This window comes from Barbatula barbatula, assembly GCF_947034865.1.
Source record: "Barbatula barbatula genome assembly, chromosome: 5".
NCBI classification, from domain to species: Eukaryota; Metazoa; Chordata; class Actinopteri; order Cypriniformes; family Nemacheilidae; genus Barbatula; species Barbatula barbatula.
The window spans coordinates 11,308,988-11,330,293 of NC_136769.1; the positions used below are offsets into that span (position 1 = coordinate 11,308,988).

Sequence of the window (21,306 nt, forward strand, 5' to 3'; positions counted from 1 at the left end):
ATGAAGGCAGAACGGGAGAAAGAGTATGCAGAGAACAATTAGAGAGATGCTGCCCATCGGCAGGTAGCTAATTACTCTCAGACACACAAACTCTGATTTATGTGTGCTGAAACGGCTGAGAACATGCACTCTCTCTCCCTTTCACTCTTTCTCTCTCTTAGTTTTCAGGCTCTGTTCTGGATTCGCCTCTGTTTATTTATGTCTCTCTGCACAATACCTCACATATGCTGTGACTTTTTATATTTCTCATGTATTCTTGGCTTCCTTTTCATTTTTCCTCTTTTCACTGGCACGCTCCCTCGTTGCCTGGCACAGCGTGGTTGATTTGTAATTCAATTATATTATTGAAGATATGGTACACTCACCTGGGGGGATCCATCTATCCATCCATCTATCCATCTATCCATCCATCCATCCATCCATCCATCCATCCATCCATCCATCCATCTAATTTACATATTTTACAAATTTACAAATTTGTCTTGTTTGATGGTTTTTCTGTATAACAGATGTTGCTGTTTTAATGTGTGTTCCAAAAAGCCCTCCTGCTGTAATTTCTCTCTGTACAGTTTGCGTGTGTTTGCATTTACGTTTGTCTGCGTGTTTATGGTGTGGAGAACATATTGTAGGAATCGTGATGTCTTTAAAGGGACAGTTCACCAAAAAATTCTTCAGCCTCGAGTTGTTCCAAATTGGTATACATTTCTTTGTTCTAATCAACACAGAGAAAAATATTCCGGAAGATTGCTTGTAACCAACCATTGACTACCATAGTAGGAAACATTTCAAGATCAATGGTGTCCCAGAATTATTTGCTTTCCTACATTCTTCAAAAAAATTGTAAAGCAATTTTGATAACGCTTTAGATTATGACCGGCAAAGAACTGCGTAAGTAAACTAAAATTACAGTGTAAGTTTTGGTAACCATAGTGTACCTACGTCTAGGTATAAGGGAACAAAGTATTAGTTTGGGTAATAAAGGGGTAGCAAACAGATATGCAATCTGCAAAGAACTGCATAAGTAAGCCTAAATTTATGATGTAAGTTTTGTACCGCATAATTAACTAATTGTTACGATAATGTATCTCTACAGTAGGCTACATATCAGTAGGTAATGGGGAACAATATGCAAAGTTTGGGGAATAAAGGGGTAAGAGACAAGAAAATAAACAAATATATTTATATTGCAAATTCTTTAATATTAAATGGTATGCATGACCTACAGTATGCTAGACAACAATTTGGAGAACGTTAGCGTTAGCACACGTTCCATATCGGTCTGGGCTGTCTGTCAGCAAATTTTGACTAGGATTCATATTTATTTGATATATTTAAAATCATGCTAATTCTGAATTATTATTATTATTATATAGTTTTAATATGTAAAATATGTGAAATCAATGTTGACCTTTTAAGTGTACCGTAGCTGCATGGCCTGAAAGGTCATGGATTGGGTTCAATTATCTTTAAAACACATTCAAACTCAGTCAGTTTTTTGCCATGGTTTCATTATTTGGCATATGAAATTAAAGAAATGCGCAAACATAGGCGAAAAATGAAGCGTAATTCTATTCAGCAGGTGTTCTTGTAAACAGACTGAGCCAAGGACCGACTTTCACTTTATCATGTAAATATGTTTGTTCTACCTCAATTTAAACGATACATAACAGGACAGCCAGCCTACCAACTGGAGTGTTTTAATGTTGTTATGGACTGTCCACTTTATTTAGCGAGTTTTCCGTTAGGTAAAATGCTTAGCATCATGATTAAAGATTACTTTTATTATATTGTTTTTAAATTGTACAAGTTTATTGTTTGGGGTGTTACTTTTTCACTCAAAATAAACTAAAACTTATTAGAATTTGACATATAAAATTTATTTGGGGAAAATATAATGTTGCCATTTATATAAAAACCTCCAACACCTTGCTTGTCATATCTGTGTCTGTTACTGGCATTTGAGGTGAAATAATATGATTTAATTTCTGCTTAAGTTAGGAATTCTCAAAAATATACTATTTTCCACATGTCATAAAACGTTTTTATTTATTTTAATGTGCTGGTTTAAAATTATATGTCATTGACCATAGAAATGACCGAAATTTATGCAATATGCTAAACCTGCACAAACCTCCCCAATGTGAAACAGCGGAACTGGCAATTGAGAGCATGCAACGAAGCACGGAGAAGTGTTGCTGTCGGACCAATGAAAACAAGAAGTTGATGTACTGCTGTATGCTCTGCAAGTGTAGCTATTGATACTAGGTTAAATCACTTTGTTAAATAAAGAGGATAACACTGCATAAAGGAATCGAACTGTGAGTGAGGTGCGGAGGATCAGCAAGCTAGAAAAGGACATCGGAATCAAAACTCTTCTATGACACAGCTATGACACGCTGCACCCAAGGATCATTCTGTTGCTGTTCACAGTCGGCCAGCGAAGGGCAGGCTTAGTAATTTACTTCATGAATAGATCCACAGTTTTGTCTTTAATGCTGCCTGAAGCTAGTGCTGAATCATGAATTAGACATGACAAGCAGATTTTTTTTGTACCCTTGAGCCATGACTTAAGCCATAGCTACAGCACAGCCTCTCTAACTTCTTGCTTAACACTAGTGAACATTTCATTTAAATAAAGTGTAGTAAATGTGTAATTAGTCATAATGTAAATACGTAGTTTTCACAATAAACTGCAGAGTGAGGATCCTCAGACTTGGCACAGGAGCAAGGGTAATCCAAAACACGAAGAAGTGTATACAGGGGAGAATACGGAGAATACAAACAATGAACCGACAAGGGACAGAGAGAAACTGGGGCTAGATAAAGGGAAACACTAACGAGGACTAATTACACAGGGAGAGTGGCGGTAGGTGACTGGGATGAAACCCTAAGGGAAAGCTAACAGAGAAACAAGGGGGCGGAGCTAAGGACACAACCTTGGAGGACACGTTGCACCATGTCCAAACATAGGCCACGTTTCTCCACACAAAACATAACAAAAAAAGGCATGATATTGTCACGACCCTGTCCACAGAGCTACTAGAACTACTGACCACGACAGGATCATGACAGTGTATATTTATTGTATATTGTACCCTGTAACTAAATAGAAAAAGGGTGGTAAAAAGTTTCACTTCAATTTACAGCTGGCATGTGTTATACTTAACCTGTAGCTACATAGAACAAGGGGTAACAAGCACCACTTACCCTGTAACTACACAGAACAAGGGGGTAAAAAGCACCACTACAATTTACAGCCCGCAGGAGTTACACTTTCCCTTGTAACTACACAGAACATGGGGTAAGAAGCACCACTTACCCTGTAATCACCCGAAACAAGACTACTTGCAAATTAATTAAAGAGAAAAGTACCCCTATTTTAAAAAAATTACGTTTTAATTACACAGTATATTTGCACTGACATACAAGTGTCTCATTGTTTATTTAATATTTACATATCCGGAGAACAGCTGAAAAGAGGTGAAGTTGGGCAATGGGTGTGTGTGTGATGGAGTGTTTGGTCTAATACACTTTAATAATGTAAGTAAAGAAGCCTACATGGGAAATTTGAAATAAAATCATTTATTTTTGCTTTACGTGCAATTGTTCAGTATTTTCCATCATATATTCTGTAATGCCAGAATATGCTCCCCATGGTTAAACACTTGGCCTATAATTCCGATTTATTATTACAAAAAGGTAGGCATTTTCCCCCAAAACGTAAGATTGTTAAGCATAGCAGGTCAATTATACCAAGTAATATTAGAATATGTGCTCTAGAATAGGTAGTAAAGGCACCATAATGTCACAATCCAATATCATTCAGTTTGAATTTGTTTAATTCAAGTTAGCTTTGTCATCGAGCATGTATTTAGTTGACTTAGTAAAAAGTACGTTTAAAAAGTACAAGTGAATCCAGTTTAAAGTACTAGTGTTTTTTAACGTATGGATTACTGATGTTAAGGCTGTACTGTTTGATCCTTCAACCTTTTGGAACCACGAACTTGTTGCATTCTATAGTGTTTTCTAAAATCCTTGCTTGTGGTTTTGTGGGGGAAAATATCTCCTATAGCAATTGCTGTTAATCTGTTTTGAAATAATAGGTGGAAGTAGCCAATAAATGTCATGATTCTCAAGTGGTGAGACACGGAGAGAGGACCCAGGTGCAGACAGCGGGTGATGGGTTAACATATATTTAATAAATAATAAAACAAAGACCCACGTGGGGGTAACATAACAAAACATGGCAATATAATGACAAGACAGAACAGGACTAAAACTAACTACACATATAAACAAGACTTGAATAAACTCTTGCCATAAACTACAAATAACTAAACTGACAAGACATGAACTCACCAACCAAATCACAATGAACCAGCACAAGACAGAAGACACAAGGGCATTAAGTAAGGGAGCAAATCAAGAGGGAAACAGGTGTAGGGCATTAATCAATAACGAGAGGATGGGAACAGAGACGAGACCTGGAGAGAGCGTATGGACGGCAATTACAACAATAATTGCCTCTCTCCACATTAAACATGAGGTTCTGTCATGATCCTGCCACTATACTAAGAGAAACCTGACATGATGCAGCATAATCATGACAATAAATAAACATTATTGCAAATGTATTTTTTAAAAGGTTGTTTGAGGAATAAAGGTTGAAGAGTCAAGGATATCAGATTGTGTGTATATTTATTGTTCTTACCCTGTAACTTTATGGATCAAAAACAGGCCCCCCTTACTGTATATCTGGTTGCTTATAGAAAGCGTTACTGCAATTTTTCCTACTAAAGTAATCATTTGTGGCCAGGAATGGTTTGGTTACAAGCATTCTTCCAAATTTTTCATTTTTGGGTGAAATGTTCCTATAAGCATCGGCCAACATTTCAGCCTTGAACTCAAAGAAATGTAGCCAGTGTGTGACGGCCACACATGTGTTTCCTACAGTGTGCTGTGATGTTATACTAAATTACATTAATAATTTGACAAATCATACTTGATGTAATGTCCTAATGTGAAGAAATGTCACATAATTGCAGATTTTTAGGGTATTACGTTGAGACACCCCCTAATAGGGTCTAGCCATTAAAGAGTAAAATTGTGTGAATTGCGTTAATGGAGAGCTGTGAGATCCTGCTCTCTCAGGTATTCTCACTTTATATGACATTTCAATCGTAGCTCCGACATTTCCACTGATTCTAGAGCGCAAAAAGGAAAAAAGCGCTGCTGATATTTTTGGATCATCCAACGTGGTCAGTCTGACTTCTGACAGCATATTTGCCTTGAGTGTAAGTGTGTGTATGTGTGCATGCATTTGTACCTATTTTTTAGTCTAAGTGGACCTGTTTTTTATTCATAATCAGGAGCAGTGAAGAACTCAGAGTGCTAGTGTTGTCCGATTATACACCGGTATCATTGGCTTCACCCTGAAACAAAAATCATCATGTAGCATTCTTCACTTAGCTCTCCAATCCCCTCTCTGATCCTCTATTCTAATCAGCTCTTTTTGCATTAATGAATAATGTATGTATGCTAATGAGCGGACCAGCTGCTGTATGTGATTAGCAGGTGTTTATTGAGTGATGGACAGCCCGCTGCTGGCTGTGTCTTCCTCGGCAGGCCCGGGCGTGAATAAGCGAAGATGTTGTGGAAATTCAAAATGAAAGAGGAGAGGAAATATTTTTCTACATACCAGATTGAGATTGAATGAGCAGGGATGGGAGAGGAAGTTAGGAAGGGCTTGATGCAATCACGGATTGTGTGCGAAAGCAGCTGCGGAGTCAGCCAATGAATTTGCACACAGTGTTTTTATATGAAGGGAGTTACCAAGTACATAGGAAACATGTAGTAAAGGCACCATAATGTCACAATTCAATATCATTCAGTTTGAATTAGTTTAATTCAAGTGAGCTTTGTCATCGAGCATGTATTTAGTTGACTAAGTAAAAAGTATGTTTAAAAAGTACACGTGAATCCAGTCTGTAAATGTCCCAAAATGGATGAGAAAATGTTTGATTTTAAATATTATTTCCCCTATAATAAAAATGTATGACATGGTCTTCCTTAGACAATATGGAAAAAATATCAAAGTTATTTTGTCACAGAATATTCTTTACAATTTGAGTTCATGTATCACAATAAAAATTACTTTAGATAAGTTTTCATAGGCAGTTTGAAAGGAGCCAAGGTATTTCAAAACTTGGCTCCTTTCAGCAAGCTCCGTTTTTAATCTTTCAGCCAATCACGAAACGGAACGCACTGGATTGTGGGATATCATAGACAAGAAATGAGGTGGAGGAGGTAACTTGGAATACTGGATGTTATACAATTTTGTGAGGATGGTTATTATTGCCCACTTTCTGCCCTGCGTCCAAAGTAGAATATCTGTCAGTGCAAGCCTTATCGGCACGTTTGTGTGCACCTCATATTCAGTTATCATTGTGTGCGTGCGGTAGCTTTTCACAGCTTCGCGAGCGCTGACACTACTGTCAGTCAGACAGTTATTGACATAATGGGATTGTCAAGGGTGACAACAGCACTAGAGTCATTCTTGTGTGGTAGTACTAGTACGCAATGAAGGAACGCTGTTAATGACCCGGTTTTCACGCTCTCTTTTTGGCCTGTTTCCAGCTCTGAATTACAAATTATTTGGATTAATTTGTCTCACTGGGGTGACAAATATCCCATAAACCCTTTGTACAACTTTTATTAACATCCAGTCTCATTGGTCAAGTCATAATAATTGGTTACTTTTCCAATCAAGGCACAGCATGTCCACACCTGCCCATTGAAGTGGGGTGCTTGAAACCAGATGTTTTGTCTCCCTGGTATAGTTTAATTATCTCATTGTTTCTACTTGCTGGTGTTTTGTGTGATGAAAGCAAAAGGGGAAGAAATACTCGTAGGTTTTTAACTGTCCAATCAAATGCAAGCGTAGATTGGATGCAAGGACCTCTTGAACTGTCCAATCACATTACTGTCTCCTCTATTTAATTAAGTCTCCCTGCAGTGTACTTCATGAGACTCATTGGTGAGGAGAGTTATGAAGACTTTCTCTTTTTCAACTAAGTAGGCCTGCAAGAATTCTGAAGGACATCATTCACAAACTTTTAAGTCACTACTGTACCATAAGTGTTCTGTTATTATGTGTCTTCCCAGGAAATCGAACACACAATCTTTGCATCGCTAGTACACTGTTCTGCCAATTCTGCTTCAAATACTAATTCGATTGATGCTTAGAGATACAAGTTATTTTGGTGGATATTGTGGACTATGAAATAATATTAAAATGTAATCAAGTGTTTTACCAAATGCAAATCCATATTCCATAATTTTCTCAAAAAAATCATCACAGAAACACAGTATGTTGTTTTGGATGCTGGTATTACTAATACGTTTACCCAGTCTTATTTTCAGTTTGACAGATTTCAAATTGTCATTTCTTTCTGGTGAATGACCAGCACCTTAACCAACATTGAAATCATGCGGGTCTAAGGGATTTATTTTAACAGTGCAGTCACGTTAAAATGCGACTGAACTGTTTCATTGTGCGTATGCGGGAAGGTTTTTGGCAGTATAGCGGCTCTGGAGAGCCGTGGAGTATTTCTCGCTGTGTGGTTGTGCAGACATGTTGAAACGGAGTGTGACTCCAAGTGCTGTGGCTTTGAGATGCTGTCATTATATTCTCAGTGACCGTTGACTCATTCATCTTGTTCTGTGACTCAGCTCTCAGCTGAGATGTATCACCACCAAAAAACACCTCATGGAGATGGGGGTCAAAGACAGGCTGTCCTGATTCGTGACATTGCAGGAAATGTGTCTGCTTGAAAACGGCCCCCTCTTGGGTGGGAATACCTCTACTGTGTGTGTATTTGTGTTTTTATCTGGTGTTTGCAGTATAACAGTGCCACGGTGTATTCTTGGTGATGAACCATGCAGATTAAAGCGTCGATCAGCAGTAGATAATGTCTGTTTCTGTCTGGGGGAATGAAACCCTCTGGCCTCTATTTTTAAAAGCACTCAAGAATAGAGTTCCTCTGGGCGGTTTGATACGGAGAGCAATTGGTAACCATCGCAAAGCAATTGGGTCTCACAGAAACGAGAGTCAAATCTCCAACACTTCAGTTTAGATATAGCACACATGATCAGACCGTGATGAAGAGTTTTGTGCTTTGGCCTGCATTACAATGGCTTTTTTCTGGGGCTGTTAAATGGAGATGTCTGTCTGTGGTGCGTATATGGCTGCTCTGTGTGAAACCGTATCACACCTACAAGCATGTGTTTTAGGCTGAATCAGATGCTTGAGGTGGACACTCATGGAATGCCAAATGTCTGCGAATTACTAATGAACTCTTCTCTTACTGTATGACAAGCTGGTGTACGCAACAAAACGTTATCGAAAATGTTATGGTTACATTGGGAGTTACTATAATGGTGGCTTCTGGTTTTTGATGGATTCTATTGGTGGGATGTTATCTGGCAGATTATTTCTGATGGAATAATGCCCAGAACACACAAAAAAGGAATTTTGTAATGTAGGTAATGGAAAAAGCGAATGGTTCATATTGGTATTTTTAAAGCCATAGGTTACCCAAAAAATCAAATTCTGTCATCATTTACTCATCTTCGAGTTGTTCCAGACCTGTATACTTTTCTTTGTTAGGATGAACACAGAGAAAGATATTTGGACGAATGCTTATAACTAAACAGTCTTAGCCACCATCGATTATCATAGTAAGAACAATGACCCTATATTTTTTGTTCTGCTGAACACAAAAGAAGATATTTTGAAGAATGTATGAAAGCAAACCGTCCTTGCGCACTTTTGACTACCACTGAAGTTTTTCCTACTAGGATAGTCAATGGGGTCCAAGAACTGTTTGGTTACAAGCATTCGTCCAAAAATCTTTCTCTTGGTTCGACCAAAATAGACATTTATACAGGTTTGGAACAACTAGAGAGTATGTAATTCATGACAGAATTTTATTTTAAAACCATTTGATTTTCTGTGATGGTTTTTATTGGGTTTCTATTGTTTTTTCATCAGCGTAAGCTTTCAGAAATCCTTTGTTATAATGTTAGATATGAAGAAATTGACTTCACACGTTTACACAATAAAGCTTAGTTTAGTTGAATATTAATATGCACTTACACCTCACTATTGTGTTAATACAATGCATTCTGTAATACTGCTTTTAAAAAATTTCAATTAGTTTTTATCAATGTATATTTTATGTTGGAAAAACTCAATATTATCATGGTGTAATTAAGTTATTATTTATTCATCTATTTATTTTTATTTTACACAGTAACCACTGCCTAATTGTAAACTAAGCTGCTTTGCAACAATGCAAAACTGTGAAAACACAATATACTGTAAATGAAATAAAAAAAAAGAAAACCCGGGGAAAAATATTGGCTGGCCAAATGTCAAAATGAAACGTATCAAAAGAATTAAAGTCAAAAAAACATTTTTGTCAAACATTGCATTGATTTTCTGTGTGTTTTTCATTTCTTCTCAGGATCGTGGAATACTCCCTTGATCTCCAAAATATCAACTTCTCCGCCATCAGAACTGTGCGTGTACTCAGACCCCTGAAAGCCATTAACAGAGTACCCAGTGAGTACACACTCCTCTTCAATACCCGTGATCAACGATCTGCAAACCCAAGGGGCAAAACGTGCTCAATTTCAGCATGTGTGGGATATTTCTGTATTGATGCCAACACCAAAACACACTCATCTGTCAGCTCCAAAGCCTGGCCTATCAAACCCACAGTAGCATGCGCTGTGCAGCTTTGTGTTTGGCATGCAGATCGTCCAGAACAGAAGAGCTGGAATGAATCAAACAGGATTTGAGAGCCATTACTTCTGCCACCGCCAATAGCATAGCCAGATTAATTCCTCCTGTAATTGAGTAGAAAAACAGTTGTCCTTGAGCAAATGCTATAATTCATATTCCTCTGTCTCGTGTTCATGCCCCTTCAAACATTGTGGCCGTTCTTTTAGCTTCCATAAGAAGACCAGGGTTTATTAATATTTTAGTGCCCGTGGCGTAATGCATTAAAAATGAATGTTAACAGAATTAGCTTGCGTTTGAATCAGCCGCTTGAAGGTTTGTTGAAAAGCTGCAACGTATTCTAGGGGACTGTGTCGAAGAAATGTTTCAGAAAATGTTTGTAAGACCTTTGTGTGTTATAACCTTATGTATGTTCAGTATATGCATCTGCCAGAAATGAAAGTGCATACTCTTTCCACAAACATACTTAACTTTTGCTACTAGATGTCCTGTTATCATTCACTCCAAAGTAGTATGTAAGCCCAGTCATAATTCTGCGTTTTCCCCAGTGGTTAAGATTTTTACCAGTCAACAATACACTTTCAACTTCGACTGGACAATATTTGTGTGTTATGAAAAAAGACATAAACACCCGGTTTTGTGGTCATGTCTTCCATTTGTGTTGCGTCAGCTTCCCGTGGTGTTTCCTTTAACTGCACTCACAATGGTGTAATCATACGCCGCTGTTCTCCACTTAGAATCAGTGCTTCACACACGCAAACTCACTCGCTCACACACAAACACACACAATCCCACTGATGCAGAAGTAAATACACAAATGAAGTTTCTGACAAGCTGGCACTGGGTGGTCTGTTATACTGACTCAAGTTATTCCAGCACAGCACAAATGGTTGTAGGGTTTATTAAAAAAAAGATCAGTGAGAGAAAAATGACTTGGATGGTCTAATAATATAAGAGTGTATGCGTATAGGTAATGTAATGTCACAGTTTAGAAAGAACTGAATCAAACTGAAGAGATCAAAGAGATCTGAACCTTCAGTGGGGAATAAAAATAGACACAAGAAAGCATCACGTAAAAGAAATGGAAGTGGAAGAGGTTGCTACCTTTTCAATTGAAGACATGTGAGAGAAATAACATGCCTAATGAAACACTTAATAGGAACAGGAACATACAGTGTATTAAAAAAAAATTTCATGTGTTGTTTTGTTTCCTGTTTGCAGGCATGCGTATCCTGGTCAACCTGCTGCTGGACACTCTGCCCATGCTGGGAAACGTGCTTCTGCTCTGTTTCTTTGTCTTTTTCATTTTTGGCATCATTGGAGTGCAGTTGTGGGCTGGACTGTTGAGAAATCGCTGTTACCCCGAGGAGAACTTCACACTGTGAGTACTGTGGGCAAACGTCATTTATTGTCAATTAGTTTTAGACTCTAAAGTAAATGTCAAGCTTTTCTATCTTTGAACATTGTAATCTGGCAATTGGTTGTTTTTTGTACTCTTAAAGGTCCATCTGAAAAGTCTTGTTTACAAGGTAACAGAATAGTAGAAAGAGCACTTCAGAGTGTTGAATCCACACTTTGGATTCATTGATATTCCAGGTCAGATTTACAAGGGTAAATAGATTAAATTTAGAAGAACGGATCTTCTAAGTCATTCCATCACTGATCTGACTTGTACTGTATTTCAAACGTCCCCTTTCTTCTCAGAAAGTAATGGCTGTGTCATTTCAAGGCCACATGTGATCAATAAACAAATTATCCAATTCGACTCCATGTTATCCTTACCACATTTCTAAATACGTTTCTCTGTTCTACTCCAGCAGTTTTTCAGATTTACCCGTCCTCTCACTTTCATTTCTCCTCTGGATCCTTTCTGAGTAATCTTTTCGCTTCTTGTTTTTTACTCTCTACCTGCCACTAAAAATGCAAATGTGGTTCTATCCAGTCGTTGGCTCCAGTTGATTAAAACTCAGATTGGCGTCCATATTCATGAGTGGGTGTCTGCCTGAGGTTACCCTGCCAACTGTGGTCTGCCAGCCTCTCAGTGCTGTGTGATTGGATTTGAAAGCACTCACGGTGCATGGCGGTGTGTGAAGCAGCAAAACTGCATGTTTGTTTCTTTGTGCGTGTGATAAAGAATAGTCTGTCTGAGTTAAATGCTAAATGCTTTAGTTATTACATAAAATATTAAATGACTAAATGCTGAGGTTTGATTGTCATATATTGTCTTGTAGCGGTATACTGACAGTCTGGCACTACAGTGAGAGAATAATGTATTGTGTTTTGAATAGAGTACTTTGTGAAAGTATCTGATATGTTCATCTTCATTGATGAGGGGTTTGACCCCTTGCAATAAATAATTATAATACATTTCAGGACACTAAAAGGACATCAAAAAATATGTTTTGAAATAATGTTGAATGTAAAATAAAAATATAAACACATATAACCTATTTATGTATTATTAGGTTGTCATAATAATATACATTTCTTACTCCTGTAAATTTTTGTTTAATGTTTTTCAGTTTTTTAATGCATTTTTGTCAATTTACCATTTTATTTATTTCTGTATTTTAAAATTACTATACAAGTTTGTCTTATTTGTATTTCACCTCTAGTTTTAGTTTAATTTTTATTCATGTTATTTCAGTTCAAAGCTGAGGCTATAGAAATTTATTTCAGTTTAATGCTTACACTGTGTCTACACCGGACGTGACATGACAAAAGACATTAGAAACAAATTTTTCATTATAATCCACACCGGATGCGGCGCAGCCTGTCGCGTCCAGTGTAGACGCGGTGTTAGACTTAAATTTTTCTAATATTTAGGATTACTTATTGAGTTCAATTAACAGACATGTTTTAAGTATAAGTAAACTATAACAACCCTGGATTCTGTATCAAAAGGTGTTGAAGCACCAGCAAAGTTTTTTTATATGCAGTCTCGATGGACACTATTTACAGATTAGACACAGAAGTACAACGGTCCCTGAACCTAGCTGGGTTGCACAAGATAAACCGATTAAACAGACTCAATCCTCTAAAAGTCATCGTACAGTACAATTCCCACACTGCCCTTTGGTGCTCTTTTTATGGTGCTTTTCTTAACACCTACCCACCCATGACGACCCCACAGACAGCATTTGTCAGTCATTGGTCAATTATCTCTATGTGTCTCTTATTGGCAGTGGAATGGCATTTTGTGCCGCAGCGTGTTATAGGAGCGTGCCATGCTGGGCTGTGCATCTCAGTCCGTTGCCATGCTGTGCCCAAACCTTGGCAGGGCACTAACATCATTCACACTCCAGTACGCCTTACAGAGCCCTGACAGACCTACTGATTCTCTCTCTCTCTCCCCCTCTCTCTCCCAACAAACGTTACGGTACTGCTGAGCTCTTTAAGGAAAGCAGTGCCGTGTGGTCCAGTCTGACAGTCATGTTGAAAATAAGAGCTGACGTTTATAGGAGTAATCTCAGTCTGTGCGGCACAGTCCCCAGGGGGGATTCATACATCTCTATGATGGTTTGATGCATTGGTTCAATTTACCATATCACGGTGGGTTTGATTCGTTTTGCACACGTGTGTGTCTGTGGACGCTTTGAAATGTGCACACATGTCTTTGTGTGTAGCCATCCACGAGTGAACGCATTTCACCACAATGGACTACCTAGACAAATTGTTTCTCTGGCGCTGTCCAAAATGTCCACGCTCATTACAGGTGTGTTGGGTTGCTTAGGTTGCTGTCTGTTGAAGGGCAAAGAAACGTCCTCAAGACAGCAAAATATTCTTGGCCTTTATTGAGCTGTGTCTGTGGAGAATTCCTCCATCCAAAAGGGGCGAATTACACCCTGGGGATGATGAACCAATCCTTTCTTGGCTTCCAATGCCACCGGCATTGCCGTCTTGGGAGCTTTGTGTGTGCGCACATTTAGATTAACTGTCTAGACCGCAAAGCAACGGGAGCATTGATTGGTCAGTGTGACGATGGCTTGCATGGTGGGTGAAAAAATATGGCCGTGCAAAAATCGTAAGTGTAGGTGGGTGACAAATGGGGTTGAATGTGTGTAAATTACTTCATATTTGCGGATGTGTGTGGTTAAGTGTCAAAAGCAGGAAAAGAGGAAAAGAGAGAAGAACACAAAGGGTAAATAGTCATTGAGACCCTGTTATAAGAAAGTATGAGTAACAAATGGAAACGGTTATTTCTGGGCAGTAAAACACTATGATTAAGGAGCAAGCTGCCCTCAATGGGTCACTTCCAGAGAAATGGGCTTCTTACACGTGTTCACACGCGCATACACATTTGTCTGTTGTAAAATAATTTTAGACTGGATGCCATTCCGGTGAACCTAGAGATGTTCAGCAGTCTTACATACTGTTGACATACACTAAAAGGTTTTCAGGTTGTATGACTGGAATCTGTGCATGCTAACAACGTAATTGTTGTTTGTATAAACATTGTTGCCATGGTTGCAGACAGAATTAGAGATATATGGAGAACAGAAAGTGCTTATTGAAAGAGAAAGGAAGCTGTGGTTTTTTCCATAGTGACTCTATTTCAGGTCCATCTATGTGGCTCCAATACAGAATCAGTAACATAAAAGAGGACATCCATGCAGTGCACTTAAAACTATTGTGACAACGAATCCCACAATTTGTGATTTAAATATCATATGTGAAAAAGGGGTGTTATTATGCAATGTTAAAATAGAGTACTGAGACTCAGAATTTTGCGTGTGCTGAGATTGTGAATGTATGTTAAGTAAGTGATAATGTACAAGCAGACGGTTTGTTATCACAGAAATAGGCCCTGATAGTGTGATCAGGACCCGACGTGAAGTGGAGGATCTTGTATCACACTGAAGGTTTTTATTTCACGATAACAGCCAGCTGCTTGTACATTATCATGACTTGCCATGAGAGAAAAACTGGACATGATATGTGAATTTGAAATATTTTATTAGCTAATTTTTACAGAATGCTGAAATTAAATAGCAGTATAATTTAGTTTTTAAGGTTTTGTCAAAAAAACTGTCAAATGATTTGCTGCATCCGGGTTATCGTGTGTTATACGTTTTTGAGAGGTTGTTATCTGGGAATAACGAACCTGCAAATGTCGCTACTGGCCAATCAGAATCAATCAGTTTTTGTGCTCTTCAACATCAGGAAAATCAGGCCGTTTCTGTCGGAGCATACTTCTCAGCTGCGAGTCCAAGCTCTTGTCATATCAAGACTGGACTACTGCAAATGCTCAACTGGCCGGCCTTCCAACTAATGCAGTCAAGACCTTCAAATGATCCAGAATGCAGCTGCATGTCTAGTTTTCAAACAGCCTAAAAGAACCCATGTAACACCCCTTCTGATTTCACTTCACTGGCTGCTAGTTGCTGACCACATCATTCGCCCCTTTACCTTAACTCCAGGTATAAATCCCCTCTCCATCATCAAAATGAGCGACGCCTGGTTGTTACATCACAGTGAGGCACAAAATCCTGGAATTAACTGCCAGCCTCCATTGAAGTGCAGCATCCTTTACGACTTTCAAAAACCGCTCAAAACATACCTGTTCCGCATTTATCTGACTGGCCAATAACATGTCTGTCTTGTCTCTAAAAATATTTTTGTTAATTCTCTCCCTTGCTTACTCCATCTTTAATCCTCCTAATAGCATATCTTTGTAAACTAATGGTACTGTTTGGCATGTTGAGAAAATGTTCATATGCTCTCCTACTAGTAATATGCTGTGGACAAAACAAATACGTTTTGTTATCTACATATTTCTAAAGCATAATAAATCATACACAAACAATCTTCCACTAGGCTACGGAAATAATGTAATTTCGGATACTTTGGCCTCAAAGAGTATTTGTTTTTGCAGGTTTTGAGTCATATAACAAAGAAGTAAACAAAATAAACTTTATGGTTGTCAAATATTAGTGGAATCTGTTTATAGTTAAAGGAACAGCTCACCCAGAAATAAAAATTCTGTCTTTATTTACTCACCCTTGAGTTGTTCCAAACCTGTATACATTTCTTTGTTCTGATGAACACTGGGAAAGACATTTGGAAGAATGCTTGTAATCATACTGTTTTTGGCCACCATTGACAATCATCCATCCATTTCCATCCATTTTCTACCGCTTATCCGGGGCCGGGTCGCGGGGGCAGCAGTCTAAGCAGAGATGCCCAGACATCCCTCACCCTAGACACTTCCTCTAGCTCTTCCGGGGGGACACCGAGGCGTTCCCAGGCCAGCCGGGAGACATAGTCCCACCAGCATGTCCTAGGTCTTCCCCGGGGTCTCCTCCCGGTCGGACGGGCCCTGAACACCTTCCGGGGAAGGCGTCCAGTAGGCATCCGTAACAGATGCCCAAGCCACCTCAGCTGACCCCTCTCGATGTGGAGGAGCAGCGGCTCTACTCCGAGCTCCTCCCGGGTGACCGAGCTTCTCACCCTATCTCTAAGGGATCGCCCAGCCACCCTGCGGAGGAAGCTCATTTCAGCCGCCTGTATCCGGGATCTTGTCCTTTCGGTCATGACCCAAAGCTCATGACCATAGGTGAGAGTAGGAACGTAGATTGACCGGTAAATTGAGAGCTTCGCCTTGCGGCTCAGCTCTTTCTTCACCACGACGGACCGGTACATCGACCGCATTACTGCAGAAGCTGCACCGATCCGTCTGTCAATCTCCCGTTCCATCCTTCCCTCACTCGTGAACAAGACCCCGAGATACTTAAACTCCTCCACTTGAGGAAGGAACTCTCCACCAACCTGAAGTGGACAAGCCACCCTTTTCCGACTGAGGACCATGGCCTCGGATTTGGAGGTACTGATTTTCATGCCAGCCGCTTCACACTCTGCTGTAAACCGTCCCAGTGCATGCTGAAGGTCCTGGTTTGAAGGGGCCAACACGACAACATCATCCGCAAATAGCAGAGACGATATCGTGTGGTCCCCAAACCTGACACCCTCCGGCCCCTGGCTGCGCCTAGAAATTCTGTCCATAAAAATTATGAACAGAACCGGTGACAAAGGGCAGCCCTGCCGGAGTCCGACATGCACTGGGAACAAGTCCGACTTACTGCCGGCAATGCGAACCAAGCTCCTGCTTCGGTCGTACAGGGACCTGACAGCCCTTAGTAAAGGACCACAGACCCCATACTCCCGAAGCACCCTCCACAGGATGCCACGAGGGACACAGTCGAATGCCTTCTCCAAATCCACAAAACACATGTGGATTGGTTGAGCAAACTCCCATGAACCCTCCAGCACCCTCCAGCACCCATTGACAATCATTGTGGGAAAAACATCCAAAGGAAGTCAAAAGTGCCCCAGAACTGTTTGCTTTCCTACTTTCTTCAAAATATCTTCTTTTGTCTTCAACTGATCAAATAAATCTATAACTCAATGTGTCCTACCATATTAGTCAATGGTGGCCAGAAAAGGTTTGGTTACAAGCTTTAAAAAATATCCTTCTCCCTGTTCATCAATTTGAAAGTGAGTAAATGAAGACCGAATTTTATCGTATTTATGTATTGATCTACATGCCCCAAAAGTATCCAAACATGTTAATATCTTAAACCATATTAATGTTTCATGTAATTTTTTAACTGGTAAATCAATCGTGTTTAGACTTTATAGTGAGTATAAAATGTATTTTTGCAGGACGCACTTGCTAACACTCTTTTTTCCCCAAAAAACCCACTTACTTTACACAGAAAACTTTTGACTTCTGTTCATCTCTTGTCTTCCTAGAACATCTGGCATTACTCTTCCCACCCCATATTATCAGCCTGAGGAGGATGACGAGCGGCCCTTCATCTGTTCGCTGCCCCAGGATAACGGCATCATGTCCTGCAGCGACGTGCCCGCTCGGCGAGAGGGTGGACGGGAATGCTGTCTGGATAAAGAAGATGCGCTTCACCGTCAGGCTCTGGGCCTCAGCGCGGAGCCGCTGGTTAATGGTAGTGCCTCTGCCATGGGGCTCTGCATCAATTGGAATCAGTACTACACCCGCTGTCACACTGGACACACAAACCCTCATAAAGGTGCCATCAACTTTGACAACATTGGTTATGCCTGGATCGTCATATTTCAGGTATATGCTGGGTTCAGGTGGCATCTTGTAGAAGGTTTTCAGTATTACCATGCATTTAATATTTCCTGTTTCTTTTTTCATTATTTCTATACACTTCTTTCTTATGTCTTTACTGTTTTTGTATCATTCTACAGTGTGTTTTATGTAAAGCTGCTTTGCAACAATGCAAAATTGTAAAAGCACTATATGAATAAATGTATGGATTGAATATGGTCTGGTTTCTGCAGGTGATCACTCTGGAGGGCTGGGTGGAGATCATGTACTACGTCATGGACGCTCATTCCTTCTACAACTTCATCTATTTTATATTCCTCATCATCGTAAGTCTTTATAGACCTCAAAACTGAATGTTACTCCTTTTCTCTCTCTCTCTCTGTCTATACGATCATAAAACCTATAAACTTCAAAGCTTTTAAAAAATTCATTACATTCATTATTTATTTTAACACACTTTCCTTTTCTGTATGTTTATTGTAAATGTTAGAAAACAGGGCCACGGGGTGACCTGGATGTTTGGTCTCTTTTGTAAGAAAACAAAGGTCACCTCAGTCCCTAAGAAACAACAATGTATCCTACATCACACCACTCAAACTTTCGTCCCACCTAAAAATTATTTACTTTGTCTCCTATGAAATAAACACCTTGTGAAGTGGAAAGGATCCGGATGCATATGTAGTGTTTGGAGTACCATCTGTAAACTCAAACATAATTTGGTAGATTTAATTCAAGGCCATGAAACATGAAATAGATTTCAATTTGCTTTAATTCGCTAGGTTTGTTGGACCCAAAAGCATCATTGTGATTTTGTAATAAGAACCAGTAATATGTAAAAAACTGTTCTATTTTTGTATCATTACTGCAGCTGGACAGATAAACTTGCAGGATGTTTTCTACAGATGTGTCTGTTCTTTAAAGCTTTTATTGACAGACCAGAGTGAATCTGTGGTAGCCTTGTTGATACCCTAAAGCTTTCATAAATGCATATATTAGCTAAACAGCCCATTTAAGAGTAGGCAAGGTCATGGACATCAATTAGGCAATGAAGAACATAGTGGTGAATCAATAGCTGGACATTCTAAAGTGAAATTATCTTCGCGAAGGAGCCGGTTCTCGCTCCGCACCGGCCCCTTTCTCTGAATGGTAGAAACAACAGTGAACGAGACAGTGCTGCAGTGAGATGTGCTTTGGATAACATCGCATCACAAGATTGAATTAGAGAGAGAACGGAGGGAAATGCCCCGAGGATAAGTCAGAAAAGGATCTGAGGCTGAGCGACAGCAGGAGACTGAGTGAATGAAAGAGTAATAGAACAGATTTAGCTGAGGTCAAAATGTGGAGACGCCTGCTGATATTTGTTGTAGTCGTTTTTGCTTTTCTTCACCTTTCCTGCGATCGAACGTCTGTTAGATATCACACAGACATCTGACGGATCTACTTCGAGACACTGAAAGCCATTTTAGACTACCAAATAGCAAGTGGAGGAAGAAGTGTGTGTTTGTGTGGGTGCGTGTTGCTAATCCTGTGTAGGTCATTGGAGTGAAAGCATTAGCATTTAATTAGAGCCCATCACACTTGCAGACCCCCGCTGTCGTCTCTGCAGTTTCGCGAGCACTTCCTGACTGAGATCCTGCCACCCAGACACATACACCCTGCTAAGCCATCATGTGATCCTTCCCAGCATGCACCAGCACACAGCTTGTACAGTGACTGCTAATGCGTTGACTGCTGGAATGTGACTGATGTCAGGCATAAAATCTTCAATTTAAATTCCTCATTTAAGATTATTGTCCTGTTTATGCTCCCTTTATGAAACTGTAACATTTTCCAGTAAACTTTCTGTTTCTTTAACAGTTTGAAAGAAAAGCAGTCAGTGTGAGGTCTTGAATCCACCTGCATAATGCACCCCAATTACCTATAAACATTTTTATACTAAATAATCCTAGAATCAGTTGAAATATTTAAAAAGCAAGCAGTATTTAAATCTTAAGTCAGTTCAAATTTGCTAAGCTTTAGTTATGCAGTTTCCAGTTATTTGTGATTTCAAAGCACTTTGCCGCACGTCATCGAAGCTCTTTAAGGGAATAAGATGTACCATTTCACTGTATGTGTGTCCCTGGGCACTTTTATTTACTTCCTCAACGCTCTGCTCTGTCTGTAACCAGGCAACAACACAGCCAGCCGCCACTACCTGTAGAGAGTGGGCCATAGTGTGCCGACAGAGCCTACACCCCACCGATGTGCATCTATTCACTTGCATTCACTTCTATTGAACATCGGAGCAATTAATTCAGGCTCGGCTTCTCCGCGCCCGTTTTTTCCTCTTCAGCTGTTCGCTGTGAATGAGCCGAGTGAACAGAAATAATTAGATTAAATACATTGTCTCTGGCAACACAGGTAACAAAATATAAAAAAATTCTGTTATGTATTTGGCTTGCTGCGCCGGAGCCGTGTGGCGAGAGCGACCGCATTGTTATCCACAGTCGTCTTGTTACATGATTTAAATATTTAGATACAGCGTGTTGTCTTAGTAGGTGCATATTTAAGGGAATGGAAGATTTGTTCTGTCAAAGTGACAGCAGAATAATGACATGTCAATCTCTACCTATTGATCATACTTCAGACAGGCAGTTTTAATGTCACCTTGCCTTGCCCTTCATTGAAATAAAAGCATTCAATGTGAGTATAAATCATCAGCTGTCATATTTGGTCAAACTGTAACAGAGTTTAGGAATACTCACTAACCAGCATCTCTCTGACCTTTCTCATCCTTCTTTCTTTTTTATTCTACCTTCCTTCCTTCATTCTTTCCTTCCATCCATCCATCCTTCTTTCTTTCTTTCTTTCTTTCTTTCTTTCTTTCCTCCACCTCCACCTCCTCCTTGCTTTCTTTCTTTCTTTTTTCTTTCTTTCTTTATGCAAACAAATGACACTATTAATGGGTGCAATTCAATCTGTCTTTCTTTCTTTTGTCTTTCTTTCTTTTATTTAAAATTATTTAATCTGTTTACATCGACAAGTGTTGTTATTTAGACATTCTGTTTGTAATCAGATGCCACGCACAGTTCTGATGTAGAATCCGCTCTCACTCTTTGTGGCTGGTTAGGAAAAACCTCTAAACGACATGGAAAAGATATCCTTTTTAATGTCTTGCGACGCTGCATACCATCTGGTTAGACCATGGTGTTTAATCAAATTGTCATGTGTTAGGATCCTATTTTGTGTTTAAAAATCCAACACCGCAAACAGAAGACAGAAGCTTTCAATTGTGTCAATTATACATACACAAGAATGTGGAGAAGTTGCCGAGCAGACACAGGGAAAGAAAGTGTCTCTTTGCATAAATCTGTGATAAGTCCAGGTGAGGGGAGCAGGTCCAGCTGTTGATTTGAAGTCCAGTCACACATCC

At 39.5% G+C, this 21,306-nt stretch overlaps 1 protein-coding gene across 1 annotated transcript in view; it reads left to right on the plus strand.

The window, feature by feature from the left end:
- Positions 1-21,306, plus strand: part of cacna1ia (calcium voltage-gated channel subunit alpha1 Ia) — a gene marked incomplete at its 3' end in the record, with an annotated part of 74,312 nt that overhangs the window by 8,429 nt on the left and 44,577 nt on the right. Inside the window, exons 3-6 of the mRNA XM_079455702.1 lie at positions 9,528-9,625; positions 11,027-11,186; positions 17,558-17,900; positions 18,128-18,220. Coding sequence (XP_079311828.1) covers positions 9,528-9,625; positions 11,027-11,186; positions 17,558-17,900; positions 18,128-18,220 — 694 coding nt within the window. The remainder of the gene's footprint in view (positions 1-9,527; positions 9,626-11,026; positions 11,187-17,557; positions 17,901-18,127; positions 18,221-21,306) is intronic.